This window comes from Folsomia candida, unplaced genomic scaffold (genome assembly GCF_002217175.1).
Source record: "Folsomia candida strain VU population unplaced genomic scaffold, ASM221717v1 Fcan01_Sc004, whole genome shotgun sequence".
NCBI classification, from domain to species: Eukaryota; Metazoa; Arthropoda; class Collembola; order Entomobryomorpha; family Isotomidae; genus Folsomia; species Folsomia candida.
In genome coordinates this window covers 3,956,581-3,974,804 of record NW_019091196.1, presented here as the reverse complement: position 1 = coordinate 3,974,804, position 18,224 = coordinate 3,956,581, and the positions used below count along the sequence as shown (strand labels likewise).

At 33.2% G+C, this 18,224-nt stretch overlaps 1 protein-coding gene across 2 annotated transcripts in view; it reads left to right on the top strand.

The window, feature by feature from the left end:
* LOC110848207 (homeotic protein ultrabithorax) overlaps positions 1 to 15,362 on the top strand; it is a 66,964-nt gene extending 51,602 nt beyond the window's left edge. For both annotated transcript variants that reach the window (XM_022095363.2, XM_022095362.2), the window contains exons 2-3: positions 7,382 to 7,630; positions 10,981 to 15,362. In XM_022095363.2, coding sequence (XP_021951055.1) covers positions 7,382 to 7,630; positions 10,981 to 11,000 — 269 coding nt within the window. In that variant the 3' untranslated portion in view covers positions 11,001 to 15,362. The remainder of the gene's footprint in view (positions 1 to 7,381; positions 7,631 to 10,980) is intronic.
* Positions 15,363 to 18,224: the final 2,862 nt, after the last annotated feature.

Below are 18,224 nucleotides of genomic sequence, written 5' to 3'. Positions count from 1 at the left end.
GGCCAATTAATTTGCAACGGCAATTTGATTTTTATCGACATTTTTGCAAATTTTTATAATCTTATTTCTAGAGAAATTCCAAATCTCGCAAACTTGCAGCTACGTCAACTTTGCAAATTTGTCCCGATCGACTTTTCGCTTGCACATGAAATTATTTTACAAGAAATTATTTTACAAACTTTTTTTTTTCAAAATAATCAAAATCTGATTAAACAATTTGCAACGATTTTTAATTTGATTTTTGCAAATTTTATAATCTTATGTCAAGAGACATTTCAAATCTCACAAACTTTAAGCTACGTCAACTTTGCAAATTTGTCCCGATCGACTTTCTACTCGCACATGTGTTGGCTTGGCAGCACACAATTTCTGGCGTGGCGTTGCGTTGTGTTTGAGTAAATGAGAGCATGTTGGCCGTCGTGGTGTCGCAAATAGGGCGTAATTCCGTTGTCTTTTGATGTATGGCGAGCCGTGGTGTCATGGATGGAGTTTTGTGCTTGGTCGTCGTCGTCGTCGTCTCTTATTTCTCATTGGTTCTGCATTACTTACTCGAGAATGGTGGTGATGGTGGTGCTGGGGATGAAGTAGTTTTGTTGCTGGCCAAGCATGTAGCTGTCAGCCAAGTCCCCAAAGTCACCCTGATTTATGGTCCAGCTCCTTCCTCCTCCTCCTCCTCCTATACGCCGCCATGATTTATCAGCTCACAAAAAGCCACCACCACCATCGCCGCCAAACACAAGGCAACCCTTTCAGACCAAAAATCTTCACCAGGACAGGAAGAAGAATGGAGGATAATGTGTGTGTGGGGGGGGGGGGGGTCATACGGGTCACGAAATGTCATGAGGTGACCAGACCACGTGCTTTTTGAATATCCTCACAGCAAAATAATGCAATTAATGAAAATGAGATAAGTAAATTTGTACGATACGAGTTAGTTTTTGAGTTAAAAAAATTGATTGGCAAGAAATTGATTAGATTTTTGATCCGATTAAACCACGTGCTTTAATTCGACACCTTTCACGATACAGATGCAATTAATGAAAAATATATAAACTTCTGGATAAAAAAGTTGTCAAAATATTGCAAAAGTTTTTGACGCTACAAAAAAATAGAAATAACTTTTCGATTAAACTTCCCAAAAAACGCCACCGTTTTCCCAAAAAATCCTGTCTAAAATTTGACCACGTGCACTCCCTCAAAATGCAATTAATAATAAATAAAAAAAAGATAAATTTCTCTTCAAAAAAAGAAACCTTCATCAAAATAAAATACAAGAAAAAAGGATTAAATTCGTTTTTCATATTACAAAAAAATACAGTGCCCAGAAAAAAAACCCGCAGAATGTGAAATGATTACATTTCCGATTGAGACATTAGATCCGATCTCGGTTTTAGATTGCCGGAGGGACTTTTCCTCTCTCTAGGGTAGCCATGCTGCCGTCACAATCAAATTATTTATTTCCTCCTCTGCCAATCCACCCTTGAGTGAAATGATGAAATTGAGGAGTGAAATTATTACTCTCGTACATAAATATTTGGGGTGCATTGTTTCCCAATCGGGGAAAAGTAACCCTTCCATTGTCCACTTCAGGGCAGGAATAATATGCACATAATTGGACGGGATTGTTGTTTATGGAAGGGACATGTGGGCTCATTTGCATTTCCAATCGAGTGGTTTTCTGTAGCATAAGGTGGACATTAATCAATCGGATAATCAGATTCAGAGGAGAATGGAAGCCTTTGAATTGAATTGAGAAATGGACGCGGCATGAAAAATGGGGTTGATTTCGGGGTCAGCAATGTTACGTGACAGAGTAAATTGTATCACATTTCTTGGACAGGGTCCGAATAGGGAAGAAAAACGGATGAGGCAATTCACGCAGGCCTTGGTAACTTTGTAAAATCCGTAAATTCCGACAACTTACAGATTTTGCAAAGACTTACAAGTTTTACAAATATTTCTGAGGAAAGTTAGCTCCCAAATTTTTGTAAACTTGCTCAGATCAAGGGCGTCTTTTTATTTTGTGAAATTATGTTATAAAACGTACAGATTTTACAAAGTTACACAAATGACTGCGTGAATTGTCTCATTGTATAAATTTCTACGGTATATTAACATAACAGATTCATCAAACCTACATTTTATTCAAACTTAAGCGAACTCTTCAAAATGTATGTTTTGGCGTTCAAGTTTTACTATCTTGTTTATAAAATGTGTGCAAAATTTTATTTTAGAAATTTGTCCATTTTTTTTTTACAAATCGTACAAATTTTAAATAGTTACCAATCACTGCGTGAATTTCATTATACAAATTTAAATTTGCTCACATTATTTGAACAGTGAACCTAACCTGCATTTTGATTTGAAACTTTTCAAAATCTTAAAAATTTATTTTTTGACGTTAAAGTTTGAAAATTAATTACATTTCTTGTTTGTTTACAAAATCCTGTAAAATTTGTGTAAAATTTTGTGCACAAATTTGTCCAATTTTTTTTACAAAACGCAATTTACAAATCGTACAGATTTTACAAAATTACCAATCACCGCATGAATCGCTTCTGACAAAATAAGTAGTTTTTGATTTTTGGTGACGGGACAAAGTCCAGCTCCAGCGCCTGAGGTTTTATTACTTATTTTGTCCCTACGACGACGAAGAATTCCCCGAGATGCAATTTCTCTCCTCCTCCACTTAAAATTATCCCAGGCAAAGGAATGATCGAAATACTATATAAACCTATCCCTAAAAAATGGGGGTTCTTCTTCCGAGGAGATAATTGCTTTCCCCGTGACCGTCGGTGCCTGGTGTCCCTTGGCGGCTGTAAAAAATGTGGCGGCATCAGCAGCATCATCATCATCGGGGCACAACTCTGTTCTATTTTTTGATGACTTTTTACTTCTCTCCCCCAACGGCTTCTTCGAAGGGATTGGATCTTATCCAAAATAAAAAAAAGAATGGTCGTGATGGTGGAAATTTTGTGTCGTCTCGCTTGTTTTAAGGAATCAATTAATGAGGTGACCAGCTGAGGGAGAGGAGATTAGAAAAAATAAAACGAAGGCGTCGCATCTGCGCCTTCTTTTTTTTCTTTTTTGGAAAACAATGGAATTGGATAAGATTTTGTGTCTATGTTTCGAGAGGTGATAAATCAGTCGGGCTGGTTAAATCCGACCATTCCTCAGGAAGGAGGAAAGGAGAGAGATCTTTTGGGGGGTGTGCAAGGGTGAAGTGTTGTCATGGTGATGGAGAAAATGGAAGTTTTATTTTTTGAAATTTCCGAAAATCGGATCAATTAAAATTTTATTTATGGGAATTTTTGATGATTATGCTGAATTTTGATTCATTTTGCCTAATTTTCACCAAAATTAGTGTAGATTAAAATTGTAGTCAGTTTGATTTTTGGAAATTTCGTCACCGTGCATACAAGAAATTGTAGTTTGAAATTTCGGAAAATCAAATTTTAATCTATGGAATGTTTCGATCAGCTTAATTTCAATTCATCTTGTTTGAATTATCATAAAATCAAAATTTTAGTATCTGATTTTCCGAAATTTCGAAACCCTGTCTACAAAACTGTGTACCATGAAAAATAAAATCTGAGGCGTCATTTATTCTGCACGGCCCCCTCTGATACCATTGTTTTTTGGGTTATCCATCACGTTGAGGTGGACAAATTCTTGCCGTATCGCGGCCTTGCATCCAATCCACACCTTAAAAAGTGGGATTCTTTTAATGTCTTTCTAATGTTTGGAGAGAGAAATCCTTATCGAGAAGAGATCAATCATTGTTGCCTTCGAAATACATAAAATGGACGGAACGGAGGTGAATTTAAGGTGTGAGTATTTCGGGGGAAGATATTTGTAAGGAAGAATTTTATGGGGATAATTTTCATGGGAAATTTAATTTGTCTCTAATTATTATTGTTTTTTTTTAGTTTCCATGGTTACCGAGTAGGAAATTCTGAATTTCCATGGTTACCGAGTAGAAAATTTTCGCGGTTACCAAGTAGAAAATTCTGAATTTCCATGGTTACCGAATAGAAAATTCCGAGTTGCCATGGTTACAGAGTAAAAAATTTCAGCACAAAACCTGACAAATTTACAAAAACCCTGCCTTCAAAATTTCTAACCCAACAAAAATACTTAACCAATTTAAAAACACGTCTCAAATTCCTTTCTTCCCTGTTTACTTAATTGCGGTTTAAGTTTGAAATTTTTATCGAAATTATTTCTGACTCTGATCCATAAATTGTCCGTTGGCTTAACTAATCCGCGTTTATCTCGGAGCAAAATTTTGAGAAATGTGTGTTGAAAAGTAATCCCATCAAAGCCTCGCCAGATTTAAGGAGGGCAAACATAAATGATGACATTTTTTTACAGAAATTTTCATCCATTTACATATTACAAAGCTAAAATATTTAAGATGTCATGTTGCCATGGTGATGATTTACATAAATCCTGCCTGCACAGCCCCCTTGGCGGGTGCGGGTGCCAAAAAAGACTTTTCCTCCTTCCGCCACAATTGCACATCCGCTACAACTCATCCCAAAAAAGTTTTTATCCAGGAGGAAGAGAGAGGAAATCCGATAAACTTTACACATTTGGTCAGCACCCTGCCGAGGTGGGGAACGCAAGGTTACCATGGCAACGAAGGAAGACTTATTTATGGGGTCGAGACTGACTCTGATAAAATATATATATTTTTTTTAAGAGATTTTGTACCAAATTGTGGATTGTTTCGGTATATAGCAAAGTGACAATAATATAGAGGTAATTCTTTCACGGTGGCCTTGGTAACTTTGTAAAATCCGTAAACTTACAAAATTTTGGAAATATTTATTTCGAAGGATAATTAGGTCCAAAATTTTTGTAAACTTGCTCAGATCAAGGGCGTCTCTTTATTTTGTAGAAATTTGTAAAATTGTTTTATAAAACGAACGGATTTTACAAAATTACCAAGAACTCCGTGAATTGGCTCAATGATGATGAGTTGAAAATTGAATTGTTTTCTTGATCTTGAAAAAGTACAAGAAAAATTCTACTAAATTTTTGCAAATTTTTTGAGGATAAAATAGCGAAAATTTTGCGAGATGATGTTGAAGTTAAATACTTTATCGGGATGAATGGCAACGAAGAGAGAAAGAAAATAATAATAATGTGGACTTATTTTACAACTCGGTATCCATTTTTTGAAATTTGTAACATTTGACGCCATTAATAATATTTCTGAAAATTGTAAGTATTAATTCGTAGAATTCTAGATTAGTCGCATCCAGCGGTTGGGAAAAATTGAGACATTTAGTTTTTTAGAATTTGTAAAAACAAAGTTGCATTGTTTTTCCCCAATTTGGAAATAATGGGCCTTTTGTTTACACATTTAGGAAATATTGGAAGAATAAAAGTATTTATTCGATTTTGGTAATAATAAGCCCAATTTTGAAGACATTTTTCAAGAAATTTACCAAATTAGGTGTAAAAAAATCAAGAGGAAATGAGCAGTTTCGTTAATAATGAGTCTTTTTCACGAGATAAAATTGTTTACGTATTTCCGAAATATTTGAAGCCCATGTTTCTTTTCTAATAATGAGCACCTTAATTGAGTCGTAACAAAGGTTTTAAATAGGTTCGCGTGCGTGCCGGGAGAAAGTCAAGGGATAAATTTGGTGTGTCAATAATGGCCCAAAAATAGAAAGAAGAAAAGAGACACCGACGACCGACCAAGTAGAATAGAAATAAGAAACGTGGGCTTAATGAGGTAGCCAACTGATAATAATGGAGGTCTCCCAGCGTATGTTCTCAGATTTTGAGCAAATTAGTAGCCTTCGATGGCAAATTTAATTAGTATGAAATTTGGAAAAGACACAATATCTAAATGGGCACGTTGGGCAGAGATATTTGCATCTGAAGAGGAAAAAATATGCAGAGTAAATTTGGACAGTGTAAAATTTGTCGACTTTAAGGCACGTTTTCTCCTTTTCGGATGCAAATATCTCTCCCAAACGTGCCAATTAGGAGGTCGTGTCTTTTGCAAATTTCACAAATTAAATTTGTGATGAATTGACACTAATTTGCTAAAAATCAGAGAGCATACCCTGGGAGACGGCCCTTGCTAGTTTTGCTCTCATATTTACGAGGAAATCAGGCTTGACAGATATATTTACACCCAAAAGGAGAAAATCAGCCTTAAATTTGACGCATTTTACACTGTCCAAATTTACTCTGCGCTTTTTCTCCTCTTTGGATGCAAATATCTCTGCCAAACGTACCCAGATCGTGTCTTTCTCAAATTTCATAATAATTAAATTTGTGATCGATTCACACTAATTTTCCCAAAATCTAATAGAGCATACGCTGGGAGACCTCCATTCTATGTAAGAAATCGGAAAAAGAAGGGCAGGTGGTGGTGGTGCTGGTAGTTGTGCAGGTGGTGCTAAATTTCTTCTTCTTCTCCTTGTCTGGTGATAAATCTCGACTCGACGGAGAAAGAGAACTACGTTTTACTTTTTCTGTCTCTTTTTTTTCTAATGGAAAACCAGCCCCGACTTTCTCCTTGGGCTCGCTTTCACCCGGGAATAAATGGAAATGGGATTTATTCCTGGAGAAAGAGAAAGAGAGAGAAAGGAAGGAGGAAAGAAAAATCGGGACTAAGGAGGAAGGATACCCGGGTAGTATGGATGTATGTACTTAGCCGGGTAAAAAAGTATTAAAGTTTGCAATCGGGGATGATGGAATCGATACTTTGTAGGATAATGGGGGGCTGGATTGGATTGGAAGGTTTATACGGGAGGGAGAAAGGGACGCCATGTTGCTAAGATGAAGGAGAACATTCGGGGTTAAAATTAGGAACTAAAATTAGTTTTTAATCGTGGTTCAGTTAATTAAAGGATGTTTAAAGTGGTGGGAAAATTATGTAAAATTAACGAATATTTATGACATTGGACCAGCGACAATACACAATTTTTCGTAAACTTTATAAAATTCATAGAATTTGCATTAATTAGAGCGGGGAATAATAACCTCGGGGTTTTCGGTGTATAAACAAATGGTAAACTTTTGGCATAAATTTTAAGCGGACAAGTCATGCTTTTTCTGTTTTTTGAAAAATCTGCATTGTAAAAATTATATGTGAAAGACTCCGTTGAAAGGCAAATGTATTTCGTTGCATAGAATTAGTGCATTTTTTGCATTTAAAAAAATACAGAAATTGTAAACTTTTGCTCAATTTACAAAGTTTTAAGTACAAAAATCATGCGCTTTTCTCTTTTTTATGTTTGCGCAATTTTGCTTTCTCCACGTTTCGCAAAATCTAATAATTTCCGCCGAATTTTGCTTTCTCCACTATTCGCGAAAAATATTTTAAACCAATTTTCTCTTGATATTTGTGTAGGTGCGAACGGTCTGCGTCGCCGAGGGCGTCAAACGTACACACGCTACCAGACGTTGGAGCTGGAGAAGGAGTTTCACACGAACCACTATTTGACGAGGAGACGTCGGATCGAGATGGCCCACGCACTCTGCCTCACCGAACGACAGATCAAAATTTGGTTCCAAAATCGGCGCATGAAGCTGAAGAAGGAGATACAGGCAATCAAGGAGCTGAATGAGCAGGAAAAGCAAGCTCAGGCGGCAAAAGCAGGTTTATTTATAAATCTGGGAGGTCACAACAACATTGCAATTTCCTTTAACGAGGGTTGTCCCTAATTTGGATGAATTCGAATTTTTAAGAAATTTCTAAAAAAAAATTGGTAAAAAAATCGCCTCGGTAAAGGAACAAGCAATGAATTGACCTTCATGATGCGACAACACGAAAAATTTTCCAACTTTTTCTCACAGCAAAATATTCTCGTATTTAAAATCCCCCCTTTTTCTAACTTTTTTATTTTTTGGTTAAATTTTGAGTCTCAAGTGGGAAGGAGAGTACTAACGGCAAATTTTGTAATTTTACAAAGATTTCACATTTATTGAAATTAAAATTGGTCGAATTTCTGTGTAAAATCTGTAAATTTTGGAAAGATATAGAGTGAAAATAAGGCTAAAATGGGTTGAAAAAAATTTTTATCATGATTTACAAAGACTCGAGTTGTACATTGTAACCTTTTACAAAGTTTACACAGTTAGCATAAAAATATATTGGAAATTTAGTTCCTTAAAACACAACTGGTTTACAAAGAACCGAGTAAATTACATTTTTCAATAACCTTTTACACAAATTCACTCGAATTTGTCCCCAAAATCAGTAAATTTACAAAGATTTTCCCAAATTTAAAAGAAAAAGTAGCCTTTCAAAATTTTTACACAGTTTGCAAAGATCCCCTGCTCTTTCCTTTCTCACAAAGTTTACACAGTTGGTTATTGACTTTGCCGTGAGTGCCTAATATGAGTCTCCTATTGGATTAAAATTCCATTCCAAAAACTTCACATTGTTCTCTCGTTTAATGGTTGACGATATGTCATCTCATCGCGCCCTGATCTATCTACAAACGGCCATTACAAAGTTCATGCACATACATGAGAAGAGTATGTAAATGTCGATTCGTGACTTTTTAAAGTAAATGGCTGGCCAGCTAGCAACCTTATGCAAATTACGGGGGGACGCGTATGTATGCACACCCATAAAATTAGTCATAATTGGACCAGACCAGGACAGCAATTTACGTAATTTTGATCTCAATTTAGATCCAGAGACCGCTGACCTTTCCGAATTTTAGACAATTATGCTAAATAGCAGGGAGACACACGCAGTTATGAATTTTTGCAGGCTTTAATCTCTTATGTAGACAAACTACTACCAATCGGGTAGAAAGTTATTACCAAATCAATACACTCTTAGAAAACTGGTATTAAATCATTACCGACTGGAGTACATATGTGACTCTACCGGTACTGGTAATAATGGGAATTACCATTCAGTAATGTCGTGGTAGTGAAAAATTTACCACTCAGGAACAATTTACCACCAATCCGGTAGGAAATTATTACCAAACCAATACCAGTACTGAGTATGGAGTAGATATGAGACTCTACCAGATTTTTAACAGTGTAGACAATTATGCAAATTAGCAAACATAGACACACAGTTATGAATTTTTGCAGACTTTTACTTATCTGTTTTGTAAACAAAGTGCTACCAACCGGTAAAAAATTATTACCAAATCAATCCCAGCACGAAGTAGATATCTGACTCAACCAGACTTTTAACAGTTTATAAATACAATTATGCAATATAGCAGGAAGACCCACAGTCATGAATTTTTGCAGACTTTTACTCACTTATCTCCTATGTAAACAAGCCATAAAAGATTTTATTCTCCAGTAAAATTGTCGCCATCTGACAGAGATTTGAGCAAAATGTGGCTTCCAGTGAGAAAGTGTAGGCTCGTAAAAGAAGAAAGAACCGAAATTCTCTGCGGAGGGGTACAGATGACGTAATGGAAATAAGTTACCTCCCACAGCAAGGGATCAAATGGTTGTAAAACTTGGAAAGTGAGAAGGTTTATGTATTTATAAGGTAAAAAGGGACGAAAAAGGTTCAGTTTTAAGGGTACAGAAGACAAGGAAGAAGAAGGCAGTAAAGTAAAATTGGGATCACTTTCAATTTTTTTTAAGGCAGAAATCAGTGGTTAAAAGTTTCTGTAAAATAACGTAAACCTAGAATCATCTTATAAGTAACAAATTGGGTTAAATTGTTTTAAAAATAGTAAAATCGGCGTCAAATAAAATTTATTTTTTTAAGTAGAAATCAGCCTTAGAAATCTCAAAGTTTCTGTACAATTGGACATTGAAGCAATCTAACAATGGAGGTCTCCCAACATATGCTCACAGATTTGGACCAAACTAGTGTCAATCGATCACAAATATAATTAGTATGAAATTTGCAAATGGAACTATCTGCCAATGCACAGGTTTGGCGGAGATATTTGCATTCAAAGTAGAAAAAATGCGCAGGAAATTTGGAAAATGAAAAATATGCCAGCCTTTTGATGCGTTTTCTCCTCTTTTTATGCAAATATCTCCGCCAAACCTGCGCATTGGCAGATAGTTCCATTTGCAAATTTCATACTAATTATATTTGTGATCGATTGACACTAGTTTGGTCCAAATCTGTGAGCATACGTTGGGAGACCTCCATTGTAAGTAACAAATAGGACTAAATTATTTGAAAAATATTAAAACCGGGGTCAAACAAATTTTTTTAGGCAGAAATCAGTCTTAATTTTTGGTCTTATCTAAACAACAATTTTTATTAAATTCTTATAAAAATATTAAAATCGGCGTTTAACTTATGCGTGTAATTTTTGTGCAAAAGCCAAAAACAATGTAGGAGTGAAAATTTTCCCTTGCAAATTCAGTGAAATATTTAACGTGTTATTTTATTTGCAAGTCAAAAATATAAATATTTATATACATCGCAAAACAAGTAATTTTCCCGTAACGAAATAAATTTGCTGTGTAATTACACTTCGAAAACTTATTTGACAATGGAGTTTTTAGTGTTTTAAAATTTTGCAAATTTAAAAGACTCTCAAATTTTATCTTATAACGTTATAACTTTTAAAAATACTTCAAAATATCAAAATCGACGTCAAACTTATCAAAAAATCGTGAAGAATTTTACAATCCTAAAAAACTAAACAGTTTACCCAATTTTATGACAATCATCACCATAAATCAAACCTTAAAAACCTGAGAACAAAATTTCACTTTCTTCTTTAAACAAAGTTTTCATTTTCATTTTCATTTCTCTCCCCAAAATTTTATTACCCGTTGTAAACAATTTTCCCTTCTTTTTTTCTCTCCTTCTTCCAAATATTTACGTAATCTCGCTCCAGTGTGTTGTTTTATAACTTTAAACGCCTGGGTCTGGACACTCCTCATTTGGGAATATTTCGCTATTTTTTAATAATATAAAAATATTACAAATTATTTTCATGTCAAAATTTCCCTCAGAAATTTAAAAACTAATCCGTTATTTTTTCTTTTTTACAGATTGTAAATCCGTATACTGAATAAGAAAAAATGCGGCACAAAGAAATGAAGATTTGCGAAGAAGAAGTTACAAAAAATCCTGCAATTAATTTTACTACAGAAAAATGAAAAATAAAACCGAAGATCTCGTCTGTTTGTGGAGGAGGAAAAGGAGAAGAAAAGAATTGAAAACATTCAACGTTTCCAGTGAAATTATTTAAATATTTAAGGAAAAACAAAGCTAGCGTGTAGTTAAATCTTGATAATGTTCACTCACTATTAAGTGTGTACATATAAATATGTAAACGTAAACGTATACGGAGAAATGATGGTTTTTTAGGTTAAGTGTACGTAGTCATTTTTGAAGTATACTTTTTTCGTTTTTACTTAATCATTATTTTAGATATGTGCCCACCCACCAACCAAAACCAACCAAAAACCGACAAAAGTATGTATACGAAGGTTTATACGAGGAAAAAAATTGAGAGATACGATTAATTGTAGGTACATGGAGATATAATTCCTGTTTTTTTTAAGGAGCGTGGGTAAAATTCTGGGTGAAAAAGAGAGTATTTTGAGGTCAGGGTTTCCAAAGGGGGGGATTTTCGAGGGGGTTTTACGGCTATAAAATGATGGGAATTTATGTACATGGATAAGGCAGCAGTTATACCAAAATTCGTGTTTTTCAATTTACTTGTTATGAAAATGTATGTTTTTTAAGTAAATTTTCATGAAAATACACCTTTTTTTAAATTGACTTTTTATCGCTGTAAAAATACATTATTTTTCAAAAAATATATTATTTTGACAACGATAAAAAGTTAATTTCTTCATAAAACCCATATTTTCTTATAACTTCTGTCTTCTCGATGTAAATGATTATCCTTTCGTACCTGTAAATTCGCCCTGGAAATCCACCCCCGTTGAAAAAACCAAGCTCAAAATACCCTATTTTTTCCAAGAATATTGCTCCCGTTAACTAAGTTTTCTTAATTTTTCGCCCAATTTTTTTCACGCTGTCTTTTAACTGAATGTGCAAAATGATGGATGGATGGATCTTCTTTAGAGAAATTAGCTACTTTTTTTATTAGTCAAAAAGTCACCTACTTACGATAAAGTATTATAAAAAAGGAGGTGGAGGAGGACCCGGAGGGGAAAGAGTTTTGAGAAAAAGAGAGTAAATTTCCTTCCAAATACTACCCTAATTTCTGGTTAAATTTAAAAAAACAACCGCTTTTATATAAAAAAAAATGCCATAAAATATTAAATAGCAGACTTAAACAAATACATAGTTGTTCTTTCGTGAAGTGAGTAATAATTCAAAATATACGTAACAAACCAGTGACAGTCCTGATAAGATGATAAGAAGAGGGAAATTACATAGTAGATGGATAAGTAAGTAGGGAAAATATTTCGGAAAAATCAGCAAAATACATAAATACATAGTTTCGTAATTTTACCTTGTAAGAAACAGTCCAAAAAAATGATGTAATAATTTTTGATGGTTTTCTATCACCGAGATTTAATTAAATATTATTGTTCCCGGAATAAGATAGATTTTTGGGGGGATAGACTTTAAACGAGTTAGAGGGGTGAAAATTGGTCGGAAATTTGTAAAATTTATTTAGGAAATTTTATTAGAAGATTTTAAAGCCGGAATTGAAATTTGGAAAAATTGAGTTATTAATGTGTTGAAAAGATTGGTTTCAAAAAATTTCTTAGAAAGTGGAAGTTTTTTAAAGTCGGAATAAAAATTTGAAACAAAACATTTAATAATTTAGCTGACAGATGTTGGAGGAGGATTTACATAAAATTATGGACAAATTCAGTTAGAAATTCAATTGGAAGATTATGAAACCGAAATTAAAATTTTGAAAAAATTGATTTCGTTAAATACATTGAAAAGATAAATTGTCGGACAGTGTCTCTTTTGCATTTTTAGACCAATTTTCACCCTAAACTGGAAACTAGAATAATTTTCCAAGTATTACTAAAGTAATAAAAGAAAGGGAAAAATGCTTTAAAATTTAGGGTCGCTTTAAGCAAAAATACTTTTACTTTTAACGACTCTCACTTAATAAATATCTATCCTTTTTCGTTGGGAAATGGTGGGTTGGATTTTAGGAAATTTTGCAAAAATATTTTCTTATTTTTTTGAAAAATTGTCAGATTTTGACAACATCGGATTAAATTTTCCTTCAGAAATCATTAAATACTTATCTTCAGATCCAGATTCTCCGTACTTGTGATTTTAAATTGAAACAAAAATAATTTGTTCATAGATTTTTCAGAATTCGAATTTTTTAATGATAATTTCTACAATGATTTTTAAAAACAAAAATCCAACCCAATTTCCCTTGTTGCAATTTTAATTAAACACAAAAACGAATCGAATTAACCCAGTTTTAAAAAACTACTTTTTAGTAAGCCCAGCTTTATTTAGATAAATTTTTAACTTAATTTTAACCCTTGAGTCATAAATCTGTCACAAACTTTATCTTATCCGAATTCCTTGTGGCAATATTTTATATTTTATATTTTTTGTTTTGTTTTGCTAAGAAATATTATGTGTGTAACTCGCTTAGATAATCATTACAAACATTACGCGATTAATAATCTTCCCAATTAAATATATAGATTTAAGAAAAATAGTTAAGTAATTTAGATACAAAATTATGTATACAAATTACAAAAACAAACCAAAACAAACCACCCGAGAACCAAATTACTTATAGAGAGGTGAAAAATGTGGTAACGAAATTGTCACGGAGTTTTGGTTACGATTTTAAGAAATTAAATTTAAGAAATTAAAATTTGTTACGAGATGGAGTTAATTTTTGGTGAATTTAGGATGAATTTCTGATTAATTTGTGACGATTTTTGATGAATTTCTGATTAATTTGTGTCAATTTTTGATGAATTTGTAATGAATTTAGGACGAATTTCTGATTAATTTGTAACAATTTCTGATGAATTTCTCATGAATTGTAAATGAATTTCTGATGAATTTTTTGACGAATTTCTCATGAATTGTAAATGAATTTCTGATGAATTCTTTGACGAATTTCTGACATACTTTTTTGTCACGTTGTTCACATTGGATTTTTTTTGCTTATAATTTAATCCGCCAACTCCTCCCGTGCCAATTTTGTTACCACATTCGTACTACCACGTGTCGTGGACCGCATGACTTTTAGTTAAAAATTTTGCTGATAAAATTGCATAGGAAATTGTTCCCAAGAACCCGATTACCTCGAACAATGTATACTAATGAAGAAACAGTTATACGATTTAATGATCTAAATATTCCTTACACGCGAAAAGAAAGAATTTAAGCGGTTAAAAATAATAATTACTAATTAATTACCTACAATTTACTGCTGGCCGAGCTACATTTAAAGAAAAACGATATACGGAAAATATGTACTAATAATTTAATGACTTTGTTGAATTGTATACGAAAAATGGAATCGATGATCTTTAACGGTACAAGTTTTTATTTATTAACGTTTCGATTTGGTGTGAATTGATTGAGTTTGCATGGTTTTTTCGATTGTTATAAACTTCTTGGTTTACCTGGAATTGAGCGGATTCTTCACGGAGGTTTTTGTGATGTGGTAAAAAAAAATGTGCAAATTATTTGGCAAAAGTTAAGAAGGTAAAATCAGGGCAGAAAAAGATTTGCAAAAATCTGTAAAATGTGCAAATTAAAATTTAAAATCAGGATTGATTACAGAGGTTACAAAATTCGGTAAAATGTGCCAATTTATTTGGCAACTCAAAATACTAAAATTTGCACGGTTTATTACCACATTACAATAATCCGAGTGAATCCGTCTCATAAATATACGTAAAAACAGATCATCATTTTTTTGGTTCTTGTATTTAAGAAAAAGAAAACTTTTGTTGAAACTTGTTTGTACAGATTTGTAGAGAATTTGCGAATTTTTTTTTTTGCATAATTCTGCCACTGCTGCCAACATGCCGCATATTAATTAATTAATTAATTACTCTATTTTTACCCGTATTATTATTTGATTAAGAAAAGAATTTGTAAATTTGATTGTATTTAGAGTTAATTAATTATGTAAATTAAGTATGTAAATTAAGAATAGATTTGTAGCGAGTAAAATAAAATCATGTTAATTTTAAGTATTTAGCGTAATAATTAAGCCGATTTTTTGTTTGTGGATGTATTTAGATGTATTTACTTGTACTGCGTCGTCTTCGTCTCAGGCTAATCGTCACACACCGTCGTCGTCGTTAAGGATTAAGGAAGTAGAGATAAATAATAATTAATTAATTAATTAATTAATTTACGTAATTGTAAGTGAGTGAGGAAACATGAGAGTCTTTTCATGTCTGATTATTTAATTAAATTTTGAAAATTTTCACTAATGGAAGATACCGTGAGAGAGTTGGGGTGTATTTATTTGGCATTATTTTTCATAATTTCTGAATTTATGATTAAAATTGTCAATTTATTGCATTTTGGGAGGTCATAAAAACGGGGACAATTACACAAAGATTTATAATTTGCATACCATCATAATTTGCATTATTATCATAATTTCATGTCCAACAAGTTTATTAAATTTTGCAATATTTTTTAAATTTTCTTGAGGTGCGAAAAAATTAAATTTCAAAAAGTTATACTATCTGGGAATTTAATGGAGCAAGAATTTTCAAAATTTTAACAAAATTTGATTTTTAGTGAGGGTTTTTGAACGAGTTAAAAGGCTTAGGATAAGGCTAAGGCTTTTTCGTATTTTAGTCCCCCAACGACCATTTTCCCTAGATGCTCATCAAAAATGTATACTTTCTCCGAATTTTTTCAACACGGTTGACCAGAATTGTACGTAAATTGAAAATCAAGAACATCTTATCTTCGAAATTTTATATAAATAATATTTTGTACTGCTTTTCGTCTTCGGGCTCAAAATTTTACAATTTTTAGAAATACAACTTTACTGGTAGAGAACGTACATATGTAGTCAAATTTAATGCGGGCTAACATATTATGTCCTTAATCACATATTTATTTAATACTAGATAATGCCATTCATTTTATTACATACAATGTGAAATATTCTGGTAAAAAAATAGTACGAAAATTTTACGCGAGAAATTGAGGGTACAAATTTATGTCTATTTTCCAACATTTTGCACATTTATACCATAACTTTCATGACATTCGCTTCATAAAAGCATGCAATTTTCCAGCACTTTTTGCATACTTGTGCAATTTAGTGGTGAAAAAGTGGACAAAAAGTGATACTCCCCTCCTCAGTTAGGTGACGCCCAAGCTGGTTTGAGCGAAAAGCGGAATGCATAGACTTTTCCCTTGTTGCCACTTTCACTACCCGGCTTGCCCCTCTTAACATCCAGTGTATTCCTACGCTGGTGGATTGGAATTGGAACCCGATACCCGGGTAATAGTACAATGCCACCCTCTCTTCGTGTCAGACACCCGTTTCGTCTTGTGTGGAATAGACACCCCATAAAATACGACATTACTTACATGAACTTGTTGCGAAAATGGAATGTTAACCAAGTTGTGGAAACTGGTGGGAATTTAATAATCTACATTTTATGGGATGAATATCATGATGATAAAATTGCAAAATATGTATTTTTTTCTAAGATGAGGTTTGACGTCGATCATGGCAATTTTAAGAAAAAAAATATCTTAATGAGTGAATAGGTTGAAAGGAGAAGTTCAATTTTCCGTTGTAGTTTGCGCTTAAATTTTGCGAGTAAATATTTAGCACGTGGGTAGAAGTCTTAAATTTGAAAATTTCGGTAGCTTGCAAAATTGCACTACTTTTTTGTAAGTTTTTGATAGTGAAATACAATACCTCATAAAATACGGATTTTTTTTACATAAATACATGAGCTTGTTGCGAAAATGGAATGTTAACCAGTTGTGGTAACTTGTGTAAATGTAATAATTTACATTTTACGAGATGAATAACATAATGCTGGATAAAATTGGGGAATGTGCGTAGATCTTTTATTGGAGGAGGTTTGACGTCGATCGTAAAGAAAATTAAGAAATGATTATTAGTACGATTGAATTAGGTTAGAACAAACTTCCTGCATTGCAGTATTCATTTCCATTGTAGTTTGCTGTTAATTTTTGGGAGTACTTATCTGAGTAACTATTTAGCACGTGTAGGTGTAAGCCATAAATTTGAAAATTGCATAGCCTGTTAAAACTTTTTTGAAAGTAAAACTGATGATAAAATTTGGGAAATGTTAGTGGATCTTTTTTTGGAGGAGGGATGAAAAGAAACGGTACGATGGTAAGAAAAGGTAGGAAATAGGAATAGATTATTTCAATCAGGAAAATAGGTTGGCATCACTGGTATTTTTAGTTTCCCTTGCAGTTTGGGCTCAAATTTTGCGGGTATTTATTTGAGTAAATTTTTAGCACGTGGGTCGGTGTAACTCATTAATTTGAAAATTTCTTAAAATTTCCCAGTTTACAAAAATTGCACCAGTTTTGTTTAAAAGTTTAGGAAAGTGAAATTGATGATAAAATTGGGGAATGTGTGTGAATCTTTTTTTAAGAGGAGGTTTGACGACGATCGTGGCAAATTTAGGAAAATATTATTGGTATGATTGAAATAGGTATGACCCTCCTTTGCAGTCTACGCTTAAATTTTGCGAATAATCTGAGAAAGTATTTAGTACCTGGGTGGGTGTAACGTAACTCATAAATTCGAAAATTTCGATAGCTTACAAAATTACACTAGTTTTTCTAAGTAAGAAGTTGTTTTCTGAAATTTGATGGGAATTTCTGCGAAATTTAGTCCGTAGTGGGATTTTGGGAGGCGATGCTGCGTGATATTTCTGGTTACATAGTTAGCCCGTGGGGTGGGTGTAACTTGATAGATAAATTTGAAAATTGTGTTAGGTTGAAAAATTGCGCTAGTTTTTTTTGATGAAATTTGGTCAAAATATAGTGTGAATTTCGGGAAAATTTCACTAGTTTTTTCATGACATTTGATCAGAAGTTGGTCTGAATTTGTGTGAAAATTCTCCATCTAACAAAATTGCGCTAGATTTTTTTTTCACGAAATTTGATCAGAAACTGGTCCGAATTTTCAGTAAAATTTACTTCCTCGTGGGGTTTAGTGAATGATGAAGGGAAGTCGAGGGGAGGACGTGATTTTGAAAAAAGCAATTTCCTTTTTGGTTCCTCTCCTTCTCGGAGGAGATTTACTTTTTTGAGTGGATCTCTCCTTCTTCCTTCTGTTTTT